The sequence below is a fragment of the Psittacula echo genome (genome assembly GCF_963264785.1).
Source record: "Psittacula echo genome assembly, chromosome: 4".
NCBI lineage: Eukaryota > Metazoa > Chordata > Aves > Psittaciformes > Psittacidae > Psittacula > Psittacula echo.
In genome coordinates this window covers 13597418-13623220 of record NC_137738.1, presented here as the reverse complement: position 1 = coordinate 13623220, position 25803 = coordinate 13597418, and the positions used below count along the sequence as shown (strand labels likewise).

At 37.1% G+C, this 25803-nt stretch overlaps 1 protein-coding gene across 3 annotated transcripts in view; it reads right to left on the bottom strand.

Annotated features, from left to right (window-relative positions):
- The window catches only part of EPRS1 (glutamyl-prolyl-tRNA synthetase 1), a 40270-nt gene that overhangs the window by 6084 nt on the left and 8383 nt on the right, over positions 1-25803 (bottom strand). Inside the window, exons 5-30 of one of the 3 annotated variants that reach the window (XM_080615088.1) lie at positions 25399-25538; positions 24654-24748; positions 21724-21850; positions 20952-21144; positions 20194-20365; positions 19005-19238; positions 17542-17626; positions 17147-17206; positions 14634-14744; positions 12949-13085; positions 12016-12223; positions 11474-11586; positions 10755-10872; positions 10281-10652; positions 9176-9406; positions 8268-8513; positions 7263-7493; positions 6552-6817; positions 5162-5213; positions 4096-4305; positions 3881-3953; positions 3038-3117; positions 2630-2731; positions 1844-1999; positions 1530-1727; positions 994-1167 (exon numbers count right to left, since the gene is read on the bottom strand). In XM_080615088.1, coding sequence (XP_080471214.1) covers positions 994-1167; positions 1530-1727; positions 1844-1999; positions 2630-2731; positions 3038-3117; positions 3881-3953; positions 4096-4305; positions 5162-5213; positions 6552-6817; positions 7263-7493; positions 8268-8513; positions 9176-9406; positions 10281-10652; positions 10755-10872; positions 11474-11586; positions 12016-12223; positions 12949-13085; positions 14634-14744; positions 17147-17206; positions 17542-17626; positions 19005-19238; positions 20194-20365; positions 20952-21144; positions 21724-21850; positions 24654-24748; positions 25399-25538 — 4184 coding nt within the window. The remainder of the gene's footprint in view (positions 1-993; positions 1168-1529; positions 1728-1843; positions 2000-2629; positions 2732-3037; positions 3118-3880; positions 3954-4095; positions 4306-5161; positions 5214-6551; positions 6818-7262; positions 7494-8267; positions 8514-9175; positions 9407-10280; positions 10653-10754; positions 10873-11473; positions 11587-12015; positions 12224-12948; positions 13086-14633; positions 14745-17146; positions 17207-17541; positions 17627-19004; positions 19239-20193; positions 20366-20951; positions 21145-21723; positions 21851-24653; positions 24749-25398; positions 25539-25803) is intronic. The other 2 variants (XM_080615089.1, XM_080615090.1) reach the window with 2 other exon arrangements.

Sequence of the window (25803 nt, the reverse complement as noted above, 5' to 3'; positions counted from 1 at the left end):
TGTAGGAAGACTTCTCAAGAGGGAGCAATGGAACTAATACCAGACATAAAAGATACTAATGACTTGGCTCTTTTTGAGGTTAATATCAGAAATCTGCTAGGCTGAAAAGTACACAAGGCAAAATACTTTCCAGTTCATTCTTGAACTACTTAGTATTTTTTTACCTTCCAAAATTCCTTATCAGTACTCAATGAAATTAGTGTACTTTGCCTGCATTAGCCTGAAGATGCAGTTTACACATTATGCTGGACATTCAGTAGACTGAATAAAAAACATCAAGTTTGCCCCATGCTGTGCCTCATTGATAAACCTGATTTTACTTAAAAACATCTCCCAGCATGGACTCATGGTATTACAGCTCCATTTAAAAAAACCAAATAAGGTTACACAAAGGGAAAAGAACTTGTACACAATGGGAACTTCCAACAACTCAGGGAGCTTCTATTATCTTACACTGAATTCAGAACATGATACCATAAAATCACTCAATACATTATTCAATTTCTAATTACCATTGTCTCATTCTGTTGTTTTTGTTTTACAAAAGCTTCATAGTTAATGAAGCAGAACTGTTCCTTTCAACTACTATGTAAAGGGAACATGGCAATTTTGAAACAAAAAAAATTGCTCCTTTCTTTGTTGACGCTGTACAGGTTTATCTTTTCTGTTCCACTCTGTGCAGAGAAGGCATTGTTGTGACCCTGGAGACACTTAAGTGCTAGTACAAATTGTTAAACATGCAAGTAATTTGTTGGGTATATAAATTTTTTGGGTATATAAAGTAGAGACCTGGAAGCTCAAAAATCTTGAATGACATGTAATCTCAGAAAATTGAGCAAGTCTCAGAAAACCTTTTCTTCACTTATTAATGAAAGTGATCATTAAATATCAGACAACACTTCTTCATTTAGAGAAAATATTTGCCTTCAGAACACAAGGCCTCCTACATACCCCCCCACATACAAGCTTCAAAACACCTGGAACGAAATGTACCTTAAGTTCCCAGTGGTTGAACTTCCAACCAGGTGAATAGTTGTCTCTTAAATCAGCCCGTACACGGATATTAATACCAAGCAGCCTATTGCGATATTCATTACATTTCTTCAATAAAGCCTCTTTATCCTCTTCAGAAAGGGAATTTGTGATACCACAGGGAATAATTACAACCTGCAATATAACACAACGTGTACTTTAAGTTCTTAAAATCAACAGCTGCTACCTATAGGAACTTAAAATCAATATTGTGGCCTTATATCCACATAATAGTAATCTCTTTCAAGCTGCCAGAAGTAAAGGATACATTTCCCTTTTTATCCAGATACAGATACAATTATTTTAAATGAATGGACTGTTACAGGCATCTTGACCACTAAAAGGATCTTAATGATTTGTGCTAACTTTATAGAGGACACTCCATGATTGGACAGCTCCTGTGCTATATTAAGTCTTCCAGGAGCCCAATATAAAATTCTCATGAATTCTAAGACAGGAAAGGAAACAAAATGATAGTTTAAAGCATTTTTACACACCTGAACACAGGCTACTCGAGGTGGGAGCACCAATCCCATGTTATCTCCATGAATCATTGTCATTACACCGATAGTTCGGGTTGTAAGACCCCAGGAATTCTGATAAGCAAACTGTTTTTCTCCCGGTTTCTTGGGATCTTCAAATACAATCTCAAACATCTTTGAGAAATTCTGCCCTAGATGATGTGACGTTGCTCCCTGAAATAGTTGCACACAGAAAACTCTACTTAATGGAATGTTAAGTTTATCAAGCATCAGTCTAAGGCTTTCATCTTACTCTATTTACTGAAAAACATTATTCTTCTAATAGATACCTGGATAGCTCTTCCACTGGCAGATATAAATGCCTCCACAGTGGTTGTATAATCACCACCAGCAAACTTCTCCTTCTCTGTCTTCCTTCCTTTCACAACAGGTATTGCTAGAAGGTCTTCGTACACTTGAGCATACAGATCAAGTATCTGCATCACCTATGATGAACATACTCTCTTGAACTACTCAGTATTTTGCATTTGCTAAATCGTGAAATATTTTTATATGCCAGTTTAAAATCTTAAAAATTTAACACTTTCTCAAGATTATGATTAAAAAAAAAAAAAAAAACAACGAACTTTTTCAATTGCTTTAAACTTTGGCTGTTTTCCATAAATCAAATAGCAATAACTATCAACCATGACAGAAAACAAGAGTCACTACAGAAATGCCAGTCCATTGGTTATATTGACTTCTGGTTTCCACCTAAACGTCTTAATATCTGCTAAGTAAATAAAGATATGCCATGATAGTCAATGAAACATCTATCTTTGGGCAAAGGAAACATTAAGATTTCTAGCTGTTAATATGTGAATGCATTATTTGGATTTTTAAGGAAAATTTTTAAGGAAAGCATTCTTTACATAACACACTCTTCAAACTCTCCATGTTGTCTGAAGAGACTGAAGCCTTAGACATAAGTTAAATCTGAAGAAAAAAATAATAGGTTCTAGTACACTTGGCATTTTTCATGACAAAGAAAAGGAGACCAGTTTCTGATTTGGTTATGTTGCTATGGAGCAAGGTAGCTTTCCAAAAGCAAAAGCACCATTGCATTTGCTTTTTACCTCCTCTGCTGCTTCTTCATACGTTGCAAATGCTGTGTGACCCTCTTGCCAAAGGAATTCACGAGTGCGAAGGAAAGGTTGGGGATGTTTGAATTCCCAGCGCTGGAAAAAGGGAAATAAATGACTGAACACCATGATTAACACCATGATTAACAGTAAAGTGTCAAGTTATTGTTAAAAATAATACATAAGTATTAGAAAATTCACAGATTTTACTTAATATAATCAATATACATTGATAAATTATGTTTTATTAAAAACAGTGAGAAAACAAGTCACAAACCACATTCATACTTCTGCCATGAATATGTGCTGTGATCAGTATCATCATGCCATATCCACATAGAATAATTGTCCTACACTTCACTTAGAATATAAGTGTTAGTCAGAAATTCTGTACAGACATACCACAATATTACACCACTGATTAAGCTTGATAGGAAGATCCCTGTGTGACTGCACCCACTTTGCATAGGCAGGATACATGACTGTAAAAAGAAAACAGCTTCAGGTCTCTGTGCAATATAGCCAGTTTAAGCCAAACCCTTTCTTTTTGCTGCATACAAGCTTAACATTCTCTGCTGAGAACTATGCTCTTATGTTTAAATTCTCTTTAAAACAGTTTGGTCTTAACACATAATATTTTCACATAAAAGAGTACTTTCACTTCATCCTGTGTCTCTGCAAAATAGCTTGCTTGCTGCTGGCCAAAGTACAATCCAAAGCTTAATATCTAATGACACTATGAGCCTCTGGCTTAGGGTATGTAAATACAGCTAGGTTCACAAATAGAAATTTACCAACCTCAAGACTTCAGGACACTATAGCGTACCTGATTCAATTAAAAACGCATCCAGACTTAGGTCTTAAAATGTATGTTTAAATTACTCAGAAGACATTTTAGTAAGAGCTAATTTAAAGCTATAGTCAAAGTACTTGGAAAACTGAAGTGAATAATAAGATGAAGAAATTTTATACACAGTATAGAAAACCCCCAACAAAACACGTTTTTCAGTCAAAGCAAGTCAGTCTTCAGCATATATAAAAATTCCTAGAGTGTACATTTCCTAGGAAACTCCAATTCCAAATGTTGTGACACTTGCTGTAAGCAGCAGCAAAATTAGGATATTTTGATAAGGAGTTATAGAAAACATCGTAACAAATGGGTTTCCACTTTTCACAAGCTTGTCTATCAGCTACACTATACTTGCAACTGTTTCCTTTGCAGCCAAACTGCATGAAAAGGTCTACCTGTTTCACTCGTGGGCCGTACAGCAATGGGTTCAGCCAGATCTGTTTTCCCTGATCTTGTGACCCAAGCAACCTAAAGGAAGACAGAAAAAAAAAGGTGGGGGAGGGGGAGTCAAAACAAAACAATTTTACAAAAACCTTACTTTCATACTCAACTGCAGACTAAGTGGTTGGGTTCTCCTGTACTCATATTAAAACAAACTTTTGGAGTGTACCTCAGGAGCGAAGTCAGCAATATGAGTCTTCTCTCTCTCTAGGGCAGCCTGGGACACAAACATGGGGAAGTAACAGTTTTCCACTCCAAGTTTCTTGATCTCTCCATCGAAGAAGTTCTTGATAGCTTCCCAAATAGCATAAGCCCAAGGACGAAGAACATAACAGCCACTCACATCATAGTATTCAATCATCTCCGCTTTCGTGATCACCTTTCAAAAGATCAGATACTTAAGCTTCTATTTCATTCACAAAGAACATTCAGTAATTTGAGTGTCGCATGCAATTCAAAAAAGTCTGCTTTTCTACAAAAGCTAAAAAAATTAGCAAAGGTATGTTTTGAGATTACTTTTGCTACCTATAAGTAGAGAAAGTGAAGCAGAAACATTAAGTTTAGTAACAGATCTGAATAATGTAACACTTAGCTAAAAATTAATTTCACTAATGCAAGAGACAGTAGATAATTTCTGGAATCAACAAACTGCACTTCTGTAAGAAATCTCTCCAGCTCATGTCAGAAAAGATTCTTTTTTTTCCTTGGGATATACGCAAAAATTATACTAGTGAGAGGCAATGCACACCACTGATACCTATTTACAATCTTTCATAAGTAGCTAATCTAAACTAATCACATCTACTATGATTGCTTTGAATCTTATGAACCAGCAAATTCATTCACTAACAACAGATACTAACTTTCATTATACATCATGTTGAGGTGAAATAAAACTCCCAAGCCTGTGAAATTCCTATCATTTCACTGACATTTTGTACTCTTAATGAAAGAGGAATTCATATATAAATTACAAAAAACATATATGCATATATATATGGTAGGAGGGGGTATGGTTGATGCTTTCCCTTTTTATAGCTTCCTAAATTTATTCAGCACTTCAATCCAGCACTTCTATTAAAGACTATGACAGCAACGTAAGAAACAGAAAAGAGGAAATACTTGGCTGTGTATTTAAAAAACAAGACAAAACAGAAATAAATGATATAAATCCAAAGCAGATCTTGATTTATAAGAATTAAATAATTATTTAATCCAAACTGATGTGCGCTTACCTGAGAGAACCATTCTGCAAGATTTTCTTCTTTTTTAGCTTCTAGACCCAGCCTAGCATATTAGGAAAGAACCAGATTTGAACAGGATAGCATTTAGCATTCAACAGTGAAATTTATCCTAACCTTTTTTTTGGGGGGGAAGGACACCTGACATAGAAAAAGGGGGTATGGAACAGAATCTTTTAATTTTACTTCATAAAGCTAACTTTCCCCAGCTTGTTTTCTGGCAGTTCAGAAACACAGCATTGCACCAGCTACTAAGGAGGAGAAAAATAACTGTTACAGCTGAACCCAGGACAATTGGCTAGTAGGAATTGCTAGTATTTCCTCACCTGGGCTAACACAAGCATTTAACAAAAACAGTTTTGTTTCTTCTCTATTGTTTGAACCTTTCTAATTATCACCATGATTGCATCAAGGAACCTCATAACAATGCATTAAAAAAATCTCAAGCACCTCAAGTAAGAACCTTAGATTAACCAGAGCTGTGTGTAAGCTGGTTTACATTTTATTAAACAAATCTGGTTAGTTTCTTACCTAGCTGGTGCCTACAATTTCAGGAAACATATGCAACTTGAATTCACCATTCATGTGAATGTTAGTCACAGTGTTCAATAGAAAACTGACCCTATCATCAAAATAAAGACAACCAATAAAAGATTTTAAGGAAGACTAAAATCACCAGACTCAAATGACAGTAGACAAAAGTTTTTATATCTCTACAAACCGAGAAGTTTTAAGAGCGAAAAATGCATTTTTCTGGTGTAGTTTCTATACAAAATAACCACATCTCTATCTCTTAACATGTGATTTATGTACCTGAAACAGAAAATAAATAGTACTGCATAATATATGCTGTGGAAAGACTTCTAAACTTTCAGGGTTGGAGCAGGAGAGGTGATGCACAGCAATCATCACTTGAGAGTTCCACCAAGAGCAGCAGTGTTGTTCTGGCTTGGGTTTCCTACTTGTCATGGTACTCACAGTAAACATTTTGGAAACTCCAGTACAACGAAATAAGCATAAGGGGTTTTTTTCCCCCTCTGGGGTTTATACTGAGCAAGATAAGGCAGCATATTGTCAAAAAAAAAAAAAAAAAAAAAAAGAAAAGAAAAATAAAGAAGCAAGTTCTCAATGACAGTACCCACAGTAACAGAGTGTGCACACTGCTTTGTGCTTTCTACAGGCTAGGTAGAGTTTTCCTCAGTATGGTGATAAGGTACACTAAATGAACTTGGGTTACTTGCTTTCGGCTTGATCCTAAACACAAAAGATTTATTTTGCAGATGCCCATGTTTTCAAGTACAATAAGAAACCTGTAAAACTCTGAATTTGAGTAGAGGTAAACAGCTGACGTCTCTAGCAAACAGATTAAAGATTGCATCTTTACCTGGTTTGTTTCTTAGGGCCTTGACCCTCTCCTGATCCACTTGAGGAGAATTCATTACCACTCTGTTCCTGCAAAGCTTCTTTTTTTGGGCCATCACTTTGCTTCTGTTGCTTACTCTGCTTTTCAGATTTGTTCTCTTTCTCTTTCTTCTTCTTGTCTTTGTCATCAGCGCCACTAGCAGTAACTGGTTTATAGTCAACTCCTGCAATAGACTTATACTGGGCCTTCAACTGAAGAAGTTCCTTAACAGCTGCATCAATCTTAACCTTGAAAAACAAACAAAAAATTATAGAAATTTATACAGAAATCACAGGAATAAATGGATCTATTAAAAAAAAAAAAAAGAAAAAAAAGAAATGCATCTATGCATGGCATTGCAGACATCCACTCAGTATTGGGCAAAAAAATCTGCCAAATCCAATAGTTATATGCATTAACATTTTAAGGACCATATTTGACAGGAATAATTTTAAAAGTACATTTCAGATCTCAGAATTAAAATGCCTCTTATCCTAAATGTACATTTCTAATTATCTGAGTCTAGTGCAAGGTGATCCTCCCCATGGCAGGGGGTTTGGAACCAGATGATCTTAAGGTGCTTTCCAACCTAAACCATTCTGTGATTTATGATTCCCACAATCACACTGAATTTAAAATAGAATTCTGATTTAAATACATATTTTACATTTTTATATTACAGTATGTTTTTACCTTTTCTGCTTTTTCTGCTTTCAATTTCCTAACTTCATCTCCTTGAAGAGCTACTTTGTTAAACATGGCTTTAGCTTCAGGTGTGTCTGGACCACTGGGTACTGGGTTTGATAATGGAGGCAAAGCACCCTTAGCTACTGGTGGATGTCCTGGCTTGTAGTCATGACCAGTCTTTTCTTTATAGTCAGCTTTTAGAGAAAGAAGGAATTTTACTGCTTTGTCTATTTCATCCTGTATGGAAAACAAATAGCAAGATGTACTGGTGAGAATTAAAGAGAGAGCTGAAAAGCAGCACAGATTTCCATCTAGCGATAAACAGTGCTTTATTACTGGGGGAGGATTCAAGTACAAGCTCTTCCCCAAGCAACAAGGAGTATGTTTGAGAGCTGTCACACTGTAACAGAATATTCCCCTAGCCTCATCGGCTACAACCTGTTAATAATTGCAGCATAATCTAAAAATAAGCTGGTTTAGGAAAGAGCTTTTTTAAAAAAACACCAAACAAGAAAAATCTAAAAAAAACCCCAAAGCCAACAATAAAATCAATTCTGCAAGGTAGAAACATAGGCAGGAAAAAAACAGCAGCTCCTGATAACTTATGGGTTTCTCTTGTGTTCTTTTCCACGTCTATCACTCAATTTGTCAAGTTTTAGAAAGTCTTGCTGTTGTTGCAGCAGACCAGATACTTTTATCTTGGTCCAAATAGAGCAAGAAAAAGTAAAATACATTAAAAACTGCTGCAGGATTGACATGTGCCATGCTGGTGCCTATTCATCTAGATGTGAGAAGTTTGACTTTCTACAACTAGTTGAACTTAGAATTTACATCTCAAAGAAAAGAAAGTATCCAGCCCCAGAGTAGCCTTGTGTGGTACTGTCATGCAAGTTTGATGGCTAAGTTAGAACTCAGAGGTAGAGGGAGTTTGATCATTACTTGGTGAAAGATTTCCCCCCAGTGGCAAAATGTGGTAAGAATTACAATTGCTTACTCTATTTACTATTATACCTTGGAAGCTTTCTCTGCTTTGAGTTTGCGTACCACTTCTCCTTGTTCAGCTACATTATCATAAAGTGCTTTGTCATCCACTAAACTACAGGATTCCAAGTTATTGCAGCACACAGATGGAAATGTATTAGAAGGTATGCAAGGAGTAGCTGAAGGTGGATTTCCAGGCTTGTACTCTTGACCTGTCTTTTGTTTATATTCTGCTTTCAGATTTAAAAGAATTTTCACAGCCTCATCTATTTGCTCCTGAAGCAAGAAAGGAAAAACAGCAGTTGCAGATAGAAGTAAGAGATGTAACACAATAAATAATGTAACCTTTACTAGAATGGCACTAACACAGCTGATGTAATAAAACTTCTAGAGCTAACTTATACTAACAAGTTGTCATTAATGAGTTCAGTGGCAAAACAGAATACTATAAGTTGCACAACAAAGGACGTAAATCATGCAGTACATGAGGGGCTGACTTCCGCACCATGAAAGCTTCCCATTTAGTGGGATTACTTCCCTCCTGTTACAGCAGTCTATGACTTTGTACACCAGAGAATCGCAGCAAATACTCAGACTCTAAATAAAGAATTGTTCTCTAGCTACTATCAAATTACTACCACATTTATTATTACCATTCTAGCTTTCAAGTTACAGCCCTTTTTTCAAGTTACTGATTATATCCTGCTTCACTTATCTTGTGTAACTAAAAAGAGACTTATTTCCCAGGTTCTCCATGCACTATCACAGGACTCACAAAGTCAGCCGTATCATCAGCTGAAGAGAATTTGCAAAAGCACTTCATGGAATTTGAAAGTACTTGCTTATATTTTGTTCCTTGAATTTCTCAAAACCTGCAATCAGGTTTTAATTTAAATTGAAAATACTGTTCCACCTAGAAGTATTAATTGCTAATACACCTTTGAAGCTTTCTCTGATTTCAGCTTGCGGACCACGTCGCCTTGTTCAGCTACTTTGTTGTATAGAGATTCGCTGTCTACTGGACATGTGGATGGAAGAGTAGAAACAGAAGAAGACTGAGGGGGGACAAAGACCACAGGTGGGCTTCCAGGTTTGTATTCCTGGCCTGTCTGTTGTTTATATTCTGCCTTTAGGGATAAAAGGACTTCCACAGCGGCACCTATCTCACCCTGAAACACAAAGGAAAGGGCAGAAAGAGGGAGGAACAGAGACTTAGAGACAGGAGACTCTGAAGTGCACATTAAATGCTTTCATGAAAAGACCTGCAGTTTATGCACACCTATTCCATTCTCTTAACTAAATACAGTTGTTCAGCGAAGTCTTCTCTGCTAGTTTCCTACTTTACCAAAGTAGCTCCTCTTAAGGGATATACAACCCTAACAGTCCTAAGTAGAATTATAACAATAAATTAGTTTAGATCTTCCCATTTAGATTTGATGGTGTTGCCAAGACACTACTATGAACAGTATTTAACCACCACACAAAGTATGTCATTTCCCATCTTTTCTTTCTCTGCATTAGAAAGAATGGAAAGAACACAGCTCCTAGTAGCTATGTTTTCTATGCTCAGTTCCAGGCAGGAAGATCTCTCACAAATATCTACAAAATTTGGACCTTCACTTTCCTTTTTCCTTTCTGATTTTGGGAGTTTGTTCGGTTTGGCTTTAAGGTCTAAGTAACAACAAGTCAATCTCAAAGTCACATAACCTGACCATATTGTGTTAAATAAACAAATAAATAAAATACTGTAGGATATTTTAACCCCAAGGACCAGATTTGGATACTTAATCCACTCATGGTGTGGGATGAACGCAGTCTAAGAAAAACAGGAATTTACCTGCATCTTTATGACCATTAACCCAAAGTTTGTCATTCATATCTAGCTAAGATAGGTATTGGAAAATACTAGTCTTGACAGAACAGAGCCCAGTCCAAATGATGACCACTATGAAAGCATGGATTCATAAGCACCCATTCACCTCCATAGACAGAATAATGGGCTATACAAACCCAAACAAAAGAAGTAGTAGTTTAATCAGTCACCTTAGGTGCTTTCTCAGCTTTCAGTTTTCGGACCACTTCTCCTTGCTCTGCTACTTTATCATACAGAGCTTTACTATCCATGGTACCAGAGCTCTCAAGCTTTGAAGACTGTTCAGTTACAGATACTGGAGGATTTCCAGGCTTATACTCCTGTCCCGTCTTCTCTTTGTATTCTGCTTTCAAGGCCAGCAACTGTTTCACAGCTTTATCAATATCTTCCTTTGCTGCCTTCTTAGCTTTCAAGTCACGAACTACATCACCCTGTGCAGATACCCTGTTGTATATGGCCACGTGACCTTCAGACACAGTACAGATTGGAGCAGAGGTATCACCAACAGGTGGAGCAGATTTTCGTTTTGTAGCTGAACTAGCCTTAAAAAAACAGAAAGAAGCCAAGTATTTGGCATGATAATCTTGTGCAGTAATAGAGGAACATAATATATTTTATGGCACTTCCCTAAAACACAAGCTTACCTCTTTCTTTGCAGTTTCAGCTTTGGTCTTCTCTTTTGACCCAGATGTTGGCATTTCCTTAGTGTGTCCGTCAGGGATGTAAATCAAAATGCACGGGGCATCTTTACAGCTGTAAGGACTATAAAAGGATTTATAGAAAACACAACAATAAAGGAAATACAAGATACATATGAAATGTTTACTGAAATAAATGTTCTACTCTTCCTACAAGATGGTATCACATTTATCTTTGTACAAAACTGTAGTTCCCCAAATGTACATCACTGATGTAAAAAATTTACTGCCCTGATTCCTGTTATTTCAAGTTTTCTTTATAGTACAATATTATGTTGAAATGCAATGTAATTCAGATGTTAGGTACTTGCTAAAGAACTGTTACAATTAAATAGTATGTGCACGCTCCAATTGGGCAAATGTCTGTTTTATTCTGTAACACTGTTTCTTAATTTAGATACTTACAATCACAAGTAAACCATGATCTTTTTAACCAAGTCCAAGTTAGCTGGGTGTACCAAAAGTACCATGAACTTGGCTTAGACAGTTTGAAGAGGTAGGAATGTACAAGCTAAAAGCCATGCCTGGCCATCGAAGTATTTCATAGAAAGGTCATGGTAAAGGGGAAAACATTAGCCTTGCCAATGCCTGTGTGAAAACATTAAAACACAACAAGCTAAAGCAAATTTTGTGAAGTCTCCTTAGGCCATTTTTAGGTAGCTTACCTCACTGGCTCATAGGGCTGATCACAAATAAAGAATCCCCTCCTCTGAAGTTGTATGATGTCCCCTTTTTTTAACTCCCTAAGGCAAGGATCACCTAACATCAGTTCTTCTTGCTGTGTTAAAAGAAATCAGTCCAAATGTAACACAGCACAAGAAATAACAAGAAATATAGTACAGCTGTAGAAGGATACTGACAGTTTTCTGTTTTTTGAAGAGTTGAAATATTAGTTAATTCCAGGGGCAGCAGAACAAGTAGTAGCAAGAAGATGCTATATCATAAGAATGTATCAAAACAAAAACTCAAACTCTTGGTCTCTGGTCTAAAAGCCAGATAATCCTGAGAAAAAACAAGTCAAGTTTTGATTTTGAACTTATGGGAGGTTAAATGGAAACATGGAAACTAGACACACCAGCACATAATTTTCTTATTGGAGAAATTAAATTTAAAAAAGAGCAATTAAATTTAAAAGAGAAACAGTGATGGCAAAAAAAACTTGTGAACATTAAGCTCTGTGGAATAAAGGGGATACACGATAACTTACCTTGCTATTTCGGTTGATGTATTGCCTGAAATCTTCATCTTTACCTAGAACTGGCTTAGTGATTAGATGCTCATAATTAACACAGACAGTTGGGACGAGTGGTGCACATGGAGTTTCTGCTAACCAAGTGATCTTAGTTGTTTTTTTGAAGTCCTTATTCTCTAAGTTCAACTTGGCATTGATGGACACAATTTTTCCATTTGAATTTCTACAGGAAAACAGAAATGGTAACAGTAAACCCTAAATGATTAGTTCTCATTTGATACTACAGACCACCAATTCACTGAAAAACAAGTGCTCAGAGTTCATTTTTGAAGTGTGGGAGATGTAGGTAATGGAAGAGCATATTCACTGCTGTTGAAGTTCCCCTTTAATTTTAATTCATTAATATCAAGAGGCATTAAAGAACACAGGAAAAAAATCTCTACATATTTATGTTCTCTGCCCCAGCTCACCTCATTCTGCCGCTGACTCAACACAAGCACTTCAAAGTTACTATGATGATATTAATGGTCTCCTTCCTCACCTTAACAGTTCTGAAACTGAAACTGTGATAGATTTAGGTTTTTTTATTATGCAACAGCAGTACTTCTTACAGGGTGAAAGTTGTTAAAATTCCAGGTGTTTTTTGGTCTAAAAAAGTTGTTTCACAGTGGAAATATTGCTGCTGAAACATGGAGAGCACTGGATGAGAAGAACATGCAGTATCAGGACTGACTGTTGATTTCAGACCTGAATCTACAATAAAATATGCTCAAAGTTAAAATGGAGTTTTGTGGTCTATTTCAAAGTAGACATTTATAAAAAGAATCACAGAATGGATATATATGGACAACCACTAATATTTTACTGTTAGAAGCTATATATTAAAAGAAAAATCAACAAAAAGTTGAGAAGCAAAAACTGAATTTCATCTCCCAGTAAAGAGGTTACCTGTTTAATTTGGTGATGGTAATATTGCCCCAATTTATGAATGTAACCACCTCTCCCTCTGTCAAGGTCTCAGCATCTGCACCCTCGATGAGGACTCTGGAGCCGTACCACACAGGTTTCAACCCAACAGCATCATTCTGTGAAGAGTGATTTTGATTTCAAAGAAGAGACTGTTATTAAGCTGACTAAAGTTAATGCAGTGCCAAAATACAGCATGACAAGACAGATGAAGATAGAAGATGGACAATAAAGTCATGCAAAGCTACAGTATTTTTTCACTACTCTCATTCACAAGTGTTGCATGCATTCCTCTAACAGTATGTTCAAAAAATCCTATCTTCTATGAAATACTAGCTCCAAAGCAACTGATACCATATCCCATTTCCTTAAAGTCCATACATCTTTAAGATCATACAGGTAAAAGCTGAGTAAGTTTTTCCTCAAGTTTCCATTTTGCCATGCAAATTCCCTTCAAAAATAATATAACTCTCATTTTTGCCTTTTATATAGTTAATATGGAAATAAATATGGAGCTTCTCTCAGCTGCATAGATTTTTCAAGATAGAAACTGGAAATACTAAAAATACTGAGCTTTAAAGCATCTCAACAGTGGAGATAAAAAATAAGACAGACAGCTGGAAGTTCAGACTTTTTCTGAACTGAAATTTGTTTCTTCTGATCAGTACTTATTATATACTGGAGGCAGCATTTTTAATGTGAAAGTTTTACTATGCTGGCTTGCACTGACCAAACTTCAGATTTTTCAGCTCTTAAGCAGAAAAATTCTCACTTGGCATCTGCTCAAAACTGGTTTCCTTGTTTATCTGTCAGGAGGAGCAGGCAAACTGAATGTCTACCTCTTAATTACAAGAGATGGCTATAAGAACATCAGAGCAATAAAAACGAAAACAAATAAATGAAGCAAAACCTCAAAAATATTCTCTTGTTTGTCAGCATAAGTATGATAATCTAAGGGCTACTTTCAGTGAAGCTTAAATGCAATTTGAGATGCCAGGCTTAAAGGAAACCATCTTCCTAACTGTAGTGCCAAAAAAAATAATTGTACCAGTAACACAGTCCTATTCTTAAAAGATATTATTCTGTTTTGTGGATACTAAGAGTATCAAATTAACAAGTTCTTGACTTTGATAGTAACTATTTGCTATCCTAACTTTAATCATTAAAAAATCCAGAGACTGGTAGAATTAAGAGGTTAATATATCACTTCTCTACATAAGTCTAATTTTATAAACTAGTTTAAAAATATATCCTTCATTCCTCACACTTATGGATAAGCAGCATCTACTGTATTATACTCACAAAGCTTGAATAAAGTTTTCTATTTAAATTTCTCTATGAAAGTTAGTATCAAACAACAATAAAAACAGCCTAAGCATCCCTCCATACTTAACACCTTGCCTCTTCTGAGGCCTTTCAATGCATTCAACATATTTACAAAAGCAGCTTCCTATATCCTCTTAACAGAATAAACATATTTGGTAGTTGCCCAGTTTTTGAGAATTCTGTTGGAAAAAAAAAAAACAAACAAAAAAAAACCAACTCAGTTTTCTCTCATGCTTCCTGTGCAAGTTAAAAGCGGGACTGTCCTTGCTGACTGCTCCAAGCCAAGGTACTTTCAACCTTACTGATCTGCAATACAAGAATATTAAGAGTAAAGCAAGAACCTTGGGATGTTTAGCCACTTCTTTCATCTCCTCTTGAGCTTCAGGAATATTTACTGGGACCACTGCATCTTTCAGTAAAGCAGTGTACCGAGGTGCTACTGGGTCTATAACCTACAGAAAACAAATGAGGTGGATCATGAATAAATGACATTGACAGAGAAGTAAGATGTTGCATAAACCAATCACCACCAAAAAGGAATATTAACTGGTATTCTTTATGTTACTGCATATTTTTTTTTATGTTTGCTTTAATGTCACTTTAATCCTAAGGTATAGAAAAGTGAGAAAACAGTGGTAATACTTCACAATTTCTCATCTTTACTGAAATACTTCTAAGTAAAAACTAAGGATTGGGTACTACTGAAACCAAAAGCAACCAAATTTATGAGCAAATGCCTTACAGGGAAGACAGCAAAAAGTACTTTGATATAGTTCTACTATGCACATAGGCTATTCTTTCTCTCTAGATAGCTGAATTTAAAGTGATAATTTATCAGTGCAGTTTGTTCTTTTTCTTGAAGGACAGGACCTGATCCCATACTCATTTTTCAAGTCAATACTCCAGCAGAATCAGGGACAGACCTGGCTACACAGGAAGCACCAATTAAGTCTGGAATTTTAACACAGACACATTAGATACTATAATAAGGCAACATCATAACATTGACTTCATCAGGATTTCTACAACATGAGTTTGGCAAGAAAAAGATACCTTTATTTTTTAACCCTTTTTTTTTTTTTTTTTTTTCCTCCTGTGTTTTATTTATTTTATCCTGTATTTTCATGGCCCATTTTCAAACTTAACTGACAAGTTTTTCACAGCATTTTTCATATTTGAAATACTGGCTTGCCAGACTGTTCAGAGGCACTTCAAAAGATGATTCAACTAAAACAGTTGTTTAGGTCAAAGGAATCTCCGAGACATATCAGTTCAACTGGAAAACTAACACAAAGGAAAACACCTGCTTATATTAAGTGACTTTTTTTTCCCCTCTTTAGTTTATTCCTGCTTAAGTGAAAAGCCACATGGAAATTATAGAAACAAAAAGTATTTAGCATCTAATTCTTGACATTAGCAAGTAAGGCAATATGATGATATACTTTTTAAGATGTCACACATTTGCAAGTTCATAGTCATTGAAAACAGACTTCCAAATGTTAGATGCGTGCTTTAAAAACGACTTTTATATTTATCTCAAAATCGAGGTATATTATGTGATTTAAAATAGTAATTTTGATAACTAAATAACTGATTTTTACAGTGTTATTACCAGGTTCTACTTTACTCATTAAAACTCAAATCCTTCCTCAGATGACAGGTGTTAAAAAAAATCAGTAGCAGAATTACAGGATAATGTATAAAGTAAGTGCTCAGAAGTCCTTGAGCTCAGAACTACCTGCGTGCAACCAACTGTTTTTGCACTTATTACAGATTGCAAACCATCTGCAGAGATACATGTAAATAAAGCTGGCTAATAAATTTAGTGCTGTCCAAGGAATTGAGTCTAAGAAGCTCAATTTAAAAGCCAATTCAAAAAATGAGCCCTGACAATCCATTGTGCATTTCCCCAAAAATCCAATTCTTAGTCATAAATATATTTATGCAGCAACAGAAAGAACCAATTAATAAACCTTTGTGTATGTAGTAGACCAAATGCAAAAGACATGAATAAATATAAAGACACATGCTAGACAAGCAAAAACTACTTAAATGAACAGATCTGGGTAGTATCTAAGCGAAACCAAGCAGGAATCCCAATGCAAAATAACAGGTGTTTCCACAATCACACAAAATATGCCATCAGCATTGTAACACTTCGCCTTATTATAGTGTCCAAGCATCCGCTGCCAAAAAGCGACTAACCATGTCAAGATGCAATATTCCTTATTTGACATTCAGTCAGAAACATCAGCAGTGCTGGCTTTATCTCCGCAGCACATTGTTCTTTTGCCACGGAAAGGAAAAGCGGCCAACGTGAATCCAATTGAGGGAGATTTGTGTTGAAGTTCACAAATAAGCCAAACCAGAAATAGGCAGCCTTTTGAAACTAGGAATAATGCATTTTCAGTGAGTTTGTAGAGCTCCTGTTATATAAGCAAATGTGACTGTGCTATGGAAGCTGCAAAATGATAGCTTATGCTATGTATGCTTACAGCACTGTAAGCTATATGCTAAGGTAAAAAGCGTTAAGTAATACCTTCTTACAGATAGCTCGCAGCTTGAAAGCAGAAAAATGAAATGCAGTTTTCAGATCAGATTTACAGCAAATACCATTATCTTTCCCTGTACTACTAAATAAGGCAAGCCAGTATTGGTGTAAGAGAATCAATAGGATTAGTGCTAGTTCAGGTTACAAAGGGGGGGGACATTCCATTTTCCTGAAAGTGTGCCAAGTGATGCAACATATTGCAACTGCTACTTGTTGTAATAAGCACTTTAATGAACGCTGGATTCTCTATATATCCCAGAAAGAGGGTATCAGGAGTAGCATCAAATTCAAGTAAGTACATACCTTTTTGTTAAAGGACCAAATTTTATCCCACTCCATATTCACAACAGATCTAGAGGAGCCCTGGGGAAAAGCCAGAACAAAACACATTAATATAAATATTAGAGCTCTTAGACTTATATAACACAAAGCTCTTTAAAGACTAAAAGCCCTCTACAGTTTGCCTTCATCAAGAGTTTAGAAGGACAACTTTAGCTTGCAAAATAAACACTTCGAAAAGTAAGAAACCTGTTACCCCATTTCACCAGGACCTGCTCAAAGGTGTTAATACTGTTGAAGCAGTACACATGAAAGCACCCTTAAAAGAAGAAACCTCCCAGTGACAAGTACTTCAACTAAAGCTTCACAAAAACTTGTCCTTACCAAGTGAGATTCAAAGAATCAAAGTAAATACCCACCTGAGCAGCAATAAATTGTTTTAGCCCTTCAACTGTCATGCCTCTTCTTAGGACACCACGCACAGTGGGAAATCTTGGGTCATCCCTAGTAAAGACATTTCATTAGTGTCACATGTTGAGTTTTACCTACTATTTACACTGATCAAAAACTTCTCTAATAATGCCACAAGTAGAAGGCACAGCTTCAGTGTATTTTGCTTGTGTGAATTGAGACCTAAATGAGAAGACCCAACTGAAAAGACTGAGCTCTGATCCATACAAAATGTACAGTGCAGGTTCTCTTCCACCTCACCTCAGCAAGGGAAGCCAACCCTCAGTGAAGTGGCTCTTTTCCTGTATCTATTCAATCTTAAGTTTCTCAAAAACTTGCAAAGCAAAAATTATGTTCTATCACGTTACATCCTTTCCAATGGCACCTGAATAAAGAAGCCTGAAACAAAAGGCTTCTTTCTTGCTCAAGAGAAACCAGAAAGAGATGAGTGACATGACAATGTTATCTCTCACTGACTTAAGTGATAGAATTATACAATTTTATTCTCTCATGCAACAAATAAAAAGGCCCTATCTGAAATATAAAATATGTGCTGGTGAGAACACATGTCAGACTTTGGTGAGGACCTAACAGAGAGGCCTTAGGGAAGGATAGGTCATCCTAAGACCAGCTACACCACAAATACTTCCAACACAATTAAAAAATAAAACCAACAGAAAAAGCACACTTGGCACATCTAAGCAAAATAAGCAGGTGGTCTAGGAACTTGTATAAAATGATGTCCCCAAAGGCTGAGCACAGAATCACCCAGAACCAGCTCAGGAAAAACACTACAAGCAGCTGTCTGACTTCACGTTATTCATGGATTTCTTCAGACTCCTCAACCATGAGGAGAGGACTTCAGATGGTGTGCCCCCACAGTGGGAATGAACAAAGGAGCCTCTCTAGACTTCAAACTACTTGCAGAAGTGTAAACCCAAGGCTCACCCTTTCTAGGAAAATGCTTAGGCTACTAAGCTACTGAGCACTATCTGCAGAAATGCAGTTACCATGAAAAGAACAGAAAGAAGTTGGGGAGGGCAGTCAGGAGGGAAGTAGTAGAACAGATTTGACTAGATGGATAGGACCAGAAGTTGTTCAATTCAGGCCCCCTTCTGCCATTGCTCAGAAATGCATCTGATGACTCAGAGTGGAAAATGTGTAAGTAGCACCCATAGCAAGAGTCAGAGTCCAAATATAAGCTACCTCATGCTTATTATAGGATATGAATATTTATGTACACAGTTAACTGCAGAGTAGTAAACAGCCACAGTGTACATGCAGAAGCCACTGTAATTATTCTATCTTCTTAAATATTGTTCAAATACTCAATTCTTGCTGCTTTGACGTCTAAGTATTGTCCAAAACAGAGAATGTGCATCAGCCACAAATACCTTAAAGAACAAAGCTGAACTACAACCATGTAACATACCATCCATCCACAAGCCCTTCGTTGACAAACCATGTAAGCTTTCTCTTAGAGAGCACAGTGTTGTTGAGGTTTAGCCGGCTGTATTCCCATATATATGGCTTCCTTATGCCCAGTGCCTCAATGATCCAGTAGAACTGCTCATCTCTGTCATGGTATTCAGTTGTTCTCAGTGCATGTGTGACCCCTTCAATACTGTCAACAATGGGGCAGGCAAAGTCATATGTGGGATAAACCCTGAGAAGAAAAGACTTTAATTAGCAGGGTATAAGAACAAAAACACTTGTCTCACATGCAAACATTTAAACTAAACTTAATTCTTATTTATATATTAGAAATATTTATAATCTGCGATCCTGAAAACTTCTATATCAAGACTAAACCAGCATAAACACAACAAACTAACCACAAAAAGAGCCAGAGGGCAATACATTTTTAAAACAAAGCAAGCCTTTGATTGATCATAGCCTTAATATTTAAGACTAAAAAGTCCTACACTGCTATGGTTCCTTTCAACCATATAAATTCCTGACTTAAAGAGTTTGCTTTTTTTTCTCAAGTATCAAAAAGAATTATCAGTTCATTGAATAATGAGCAAAGCTTTCATGTTTAAAGCCAAACCTCTATCCACAGACAGAGCTTTACTATTATACACACATTAAATTAATGTTTCCAAAAAGGGAGTTGTCAGCTGGAAACAGAGGTTTCAAATAAGCACTGAACCATAGTCTTGAACAACTGGGTTAGTTCAATGCACAATGTAGTAATACTTCATTCTGCACAAAGACAGCAGTTGCCGTAAAAATGGAAGCAGCCATTCAGGTAAGTAGATCAAGAATATATTGTAGCAATACAAGATTGTAGCAGCGTAAAATTCCCATGGTTCTGTTTAAGTTCCAAGAGCTAAAGCAAACACCTTTGTTGTCCAAAACCCATTAATTCTCAACTCATGCTTTGACTCAAAGCTCTTCACCAATATACAATGTATTTATGGACCAAAACTGAAATAATATTCACTGCTGACCATGATGGCCAGCTCAGCTCACAGGTTTTAAAGGTCCTTTGCAGAAGCTTCAGGAAGTCAAGGGACTCATAACATATTCTGACTGAAAAATTCTAACAGGTTACAGAAGAAGGTTACAAAAAAGAAAGAGCAAAAATTACAGCCCACACAAGGAGGGAGCAGACATACTTGTAGGTACTTCCAGTACGTGGGTGAGGCTGGTTTTTACAACGATAAAGAGTTGGATCCCTCATACATCCATTGTTACTACTCATATCTATTTTCGCTCGTAGACAACAAGTTTGTCCATATTCTGTTCCCTTTTTCATTTCTTCCCACATTTGTAGGTTCTTATTAACACCTAAGAGCAATAAAAATAAATTATTTTCTAAGGTATTATGAAGTTGATACGGAATCACGTTTCATTACTGCAGTAACAAAAAGCAATGTCACCCCCTCTTTAGACACTGGAATTAATTTCCACATATTTTACATTTAGAATTGTTTTAAAAGTGGTGATGAATTCACACATACACAAGTTTACTGCAACTGTCTAAATACACCTATTCCAGCCTTGCAGAACAAAGCACTAAACACTTCCAAGCTCCTATAAAGACCTTAGAGATATGCAATTAGTCATCTCAACCATTTTTGTTAATAAAAATCACAGAATCATAGGATAGTTAGGGTTGGAAAGGACCTTAAGGTCATCTAGTTTCAACCCCCTGCCATGGACACAGATCCCCCACCCCAGATCATGTCACCCAAGGCTCTGTCCAACCTGGCCTTGAATACTGCCAGGGAGGGAGCATTTACCACTCCTTTGGGCAAATTGTTCCAGTGCCTCACCATCCTCACAGTGAAGAAATTCTTCCTTATATCTAACATGAATCAAGTTTTGATGCCAAATTAAAAAGATAAGAAGACAGAAGCTTAAAATATCGTACAGTTATTTCTGTGTTTAGATTCCACTCTTTGCTCACGTTCTGCTTTCATTTGTTCTGCAGGAGTATCATCCACATACGCCTTCCCTTCTTGAATAAGCTTCTCAGCATATTTCATTATTGTTTCAAAATGATCTGAGGTATATGTAAATTGATCTGGTTTGATGTGCAGCATTGCAACATCTTCAAGAATAACCTGCAAAGTGTGAAATTGTATACTGTAATATTCAGGAAAGCTAGTTTTCTTAAACTTCTATCCTCTTCATGCCAGATGTGGTGTTTTTAATGCTCTATTGTCCAGGAAGGATAAACCACAAGAATAATATGACATGCATGAAAGAAAACAGAGGCAGGCATTTATCATTCGTTCATTCACAGGCTGTAATTATATGAGATCAGACTTTAAAATTATCAGATTAGACTTAAATAACTTTAAGAAAGAGGTAGGACAAGAAAATGAGACGAAAGCTTAAAACAAATTACTTGTTACAGACTAAGTAGTATTTATAGAATGAAAACAACAGCGTACTGCAAGAGTTGTGTCTCTACATACTGTAAAATAAATATTGAGAAAGAGAAGAAATAAGCTACCAGTAAAAGAACTTTAAGCTTTTTAAGGTGAAGATGATGGAAATTTCTTCCAAGCATCAGACTTAAGTGCAATACTGATACTGTAAGACTAGGAACAAAAAAAAGTGTGGAAGAGCAGACCTGCTTGTCATTTACCTCTGAATTAGCTATACAGTGAATGGATTTCCCTGCTCTTTAACCATACCTTTTCAAAGTCTTCTTTCTCTTTTTCTGGATTTGTGTCATCAAATCTCATAATAAGCTTGCCTTTAAAGTTAACTTGGTAGTGCTGATTCAGCAGAGCAGCTTTGGCATGACCAATATGCAGATACCTAAAAAGGAAATAAGAAAATAAATACGTACACAGCACCGCTTTAGCTAGATTTCTTTTAGGGAGGGAAGGGGAATGAATGGAAAGCAATACCCAAGTCTAACAAAAAAACCCACCCAGGATATTTGTGTAAATACTATGCATTTATGAAAGTAGATTGTGTTTTTCTACCATAAATTTAGTAGCTGTTAAAAATACTTAAATCTGTATATTAGGGTGTCACTATGGATATAAAGATAGGACTACAACTATCTTCAGTTTTACACACTAACTTTACAGTTTCACAGTTTCACAGTATGTTAGAGATTGGAAGGGACCTCAAGAGATCATCTAGTCCAATCCCCCTGCCAGAGCAGGAACACCTAGATAAGGTTACACAGGAATGTGTCCAGGCGGGTTTTGAATGTCTCCAAAGAAGGAGACTCCACAACCTCCCTGGGCAGCCTGTTCCAGTGTTCTGTCACCCTCACTGAGAAGAAGTTTCTTCTCAAGTTTAAGTGGAACCTCTTGTGTTCCAGTTTATACCCATTACCCCTTGTCTTATCATAGTTTGCCATTGAGAAGAGCCTGGCTCCATCCTCATGACACTCCCCCTTTATATATTTATATACACTAATAAGGTCCCCCCGCAGTCTCCTCTTCTCCAAACTATAGAGACCCAGCTCCCTCAGCCTTTCCTCATAAGGGAGATGCTCCACTCCCTTAATCATCTTAGTCGCCCTGCGCTGGACTCTCTCCAGCAGGTCCCTGTCCTTCTTGAACTGAGGGGCCCAGAACTGGACACAATATTCCAGATGCGGTCTCACCAGGGCCGAGTAGAGGGGAAGGAGGACCTCTCTCGACCTACTGACCACCCCCCTTCTAATACACCCCAGGATGCCATTGGCCTTCCTGGCCACAAGGGCACAGTGTTGGCTCATGGTCATCCTGCTGTCCACTAGGACCCCCAGGTCCCTCTCCCCTACACTACTCTCTAACAGGTCGTTCCCCAACCTATACTGGAACCTGGGGTTGTTCCTGCCCAGATGCAGGACTCTACACTTTCCCTTGTTATATTTCATCAAGTTTCTCCCTGCCCAACTCTCCAGCCTGTCCAGGTCCCGCTGGATGGCAGCACAGCCTTCTGGTGTGTCAGCCACTCCTCCCAGCTTAGTGTCATCAGCAAACTTGCTGACAGTACACTCAATTCCCTCATCTAAATCATTGATGAATATATTAAATAATACTGGTCCCAATACTGACCCTTGAGGCACTCCACTAGATACAGGCCTCCAACTGGACTCCGCCCCATAGACTACAACTCTCTGGCTTCTGTCCTTCAGCCAGTTCGCAGTCCACCTCACTACCTGATCATCCAGGCCACACTTCCTCAATTTAGCTATGAGGATGCTGTGGGAGACTGTGTCAAATGCTTTGCTGAAGTCAAGGTAGACCACATCCACCGCTCTGCCATCATCCATCCACAATGTTATTTCCTCATAAAAGGCTAGGAGGTTGGTCAAGCATGACTTCCCCTTGGTAAAGCCATGTTGACTGCCCTTCATAACCCTCTTATCCTTGACATGCCTTAAGATGGCATCAAGGATAAGGTGTTCCATCACTTTCCCAGGGATGGAGGTGAGGCTGACCGGTCTATAGTTACCCGGGTCCTCCTTCTTGCCTTTTTTGAAGACTGGAGTGACATTTGCTTTCCTCCAGTCCTCAGGCACCTCTCCCGTTTCCCAAGACTTGGTAAAGATGATGGAGAGTGGTCTAGCAATGACTTCCGCCAGTTCCCTCAACACCCGCGGGTGCATCCCATCTGGACCCATGGATTTATGGATGTCCAGATTGCTCAACTGGTCCCTAACCCATTCCTCATGGACTAAGGCAAACCGCTCCAGTGACCTGACTTCATCTGAGGTCTCAGGAGTACAGGGTTCTTCAGGACTGCCTCCAACAGAGTAGACTGACACAAAGAAGGCATTCAATAACTCAATAACTTAAACCAACTGTTGATGATCCTCAGTAGTAGCTACCAGACAATCTGCAGCCAGCACATTCAGAAGAGTGGAATTTTCTGAAATGGTGGTTACTGTGTATTTTTAACATAAGCTAAAAGCTACTGTCAATTTAAACTAAATGTAAAAAACCCAAATCCACAAATGAAAATCACTTCCAAAAAAAGTTTCAAATATGTGTCCTTTAACAACAGTGTTTTAAATAAAATACCAGAATTAAGACACTAAAAGCAACTAATGTAACATGAGAACAATATGTGTTATACACATACATGCACATAATATATAACTTATTTTTGAGCAATAGCTTATACTGGACTAATACAGTAAGAGACATTACTACAGCAGCAACAATGCTGAACAGCCAGTTTAATAAAGAAATGCAAATCATGGAAATCTTACAGCTCATCAAGCAATTCTAAAAAGAAACAGAAAATTAAAAGCTGGCTGAAAAACACATTTATTAAACTGGTTCTCAGATCTCCATTCTATGGTCTTTAAGGAGTCTGTGCTTTAGGACTGCATACAATCTGGACCCCTGAGCCAAAGGCCTCAATTACACATACGATGTAAAGCTTCCCAAAGCAAGGCTATTCCACCCCTGCATCTTTCCCTTCTCAAATCTAAGCTTCCTTGATAAGCACTATGAGTCTTTCACCCTACCTCTAAGGTACATATGGACAAAGCTTTAAATACTCTTTTGGCTTAAAAGTCTTGTCTGATAAGCTAATTAACATCCTCATCAAAGCACACTTTTTTGGGGTTTTCTGAAAGAAAAACATAAAAAGGAAATTTGTTTCTTACCCACTTGCTTCAGGAGGAAACCTTACAATGACCTTTCCCATCTCTGCACCAGGAAGTTCAATAAACTTTCCCACATCGGCTTTCTTTTCTGTTGCCTTAAAAATTAAAGAGACATAATTACAGATCACATTAGCTGTATAATCAGATATAAAGCTCTAGATAACAGCTTCTGTACCAATGTATCCTTTCAAACCAGGCAACAAAAGGCTGCTATATCAGACTCCAAATTCATCTCTTCACAACTTTCACATTACTCTTAGTCCATCAAAACAAGATTAATTCTGGAGTTTTAAGTTATTGTTTTCAAATTTGATCCAGGACTGAGAAGTCCCATCAAGTTCTTTAATTTATTCCACAGAAGAAAACAGTTGCTAGCCAAGTTTTTATATCTTGGTGTTCTTAACCTGAATGCAATCAACAAGTTCGACCAACCAAAGACTGCAATCTTTGCGGGTCTATCACAATCTCAAAATCCTCTTAAGAAAAAGCAAACAATATAACTAAAGAGCACTGCTGATTAAGAGGTGCCATTTTAACATGATTCCATGTAAGTACTGGACTACACCACTCTTCCCTTTCTAGGTATGAAAGGGACAGCTTTATCTTTAAACAAAAGTTTACAATAATGTAATATACTGTACAACTGATTCCTTTCAACTTTTAATTCTCCAACTTAATAAAATAATTTGTCTAATAGTGTATTCACACAAATAAAGCTACTCTCTTCAGACAGAGCACATCTTACCATTTTAACCTTTGGTGTATCAGAAGCCCACTTGGCTCCTACTGCCTGAAAAGCATGCTGTGCCTCAAGAAAGCCATACCATCGTTTAGCATGGACAGGAGCTTTGTTCTGCTGTAATTGCTCTTGCCATACGTTATTACCTGTTAGAAAACAAATAATTTGCCAAGATATTAAATTATGAACATGAAATGATTACTGAGAGCAATTTAAGACCAAGAAAAATTTATTATTTATAAAAAAATCTACTTACCCTCTTTTGAAAAGACATAGTCATGGGGACATAAGTAATGCTAAAGCAAATTAAACAAACTGCCTCCAAACCATACTGCATCCTTTCTTGGATTCATCAAAGCATAATGGGGAGGGGGACACATGACTGGGGAACATACATTTTTCTTTGCATCA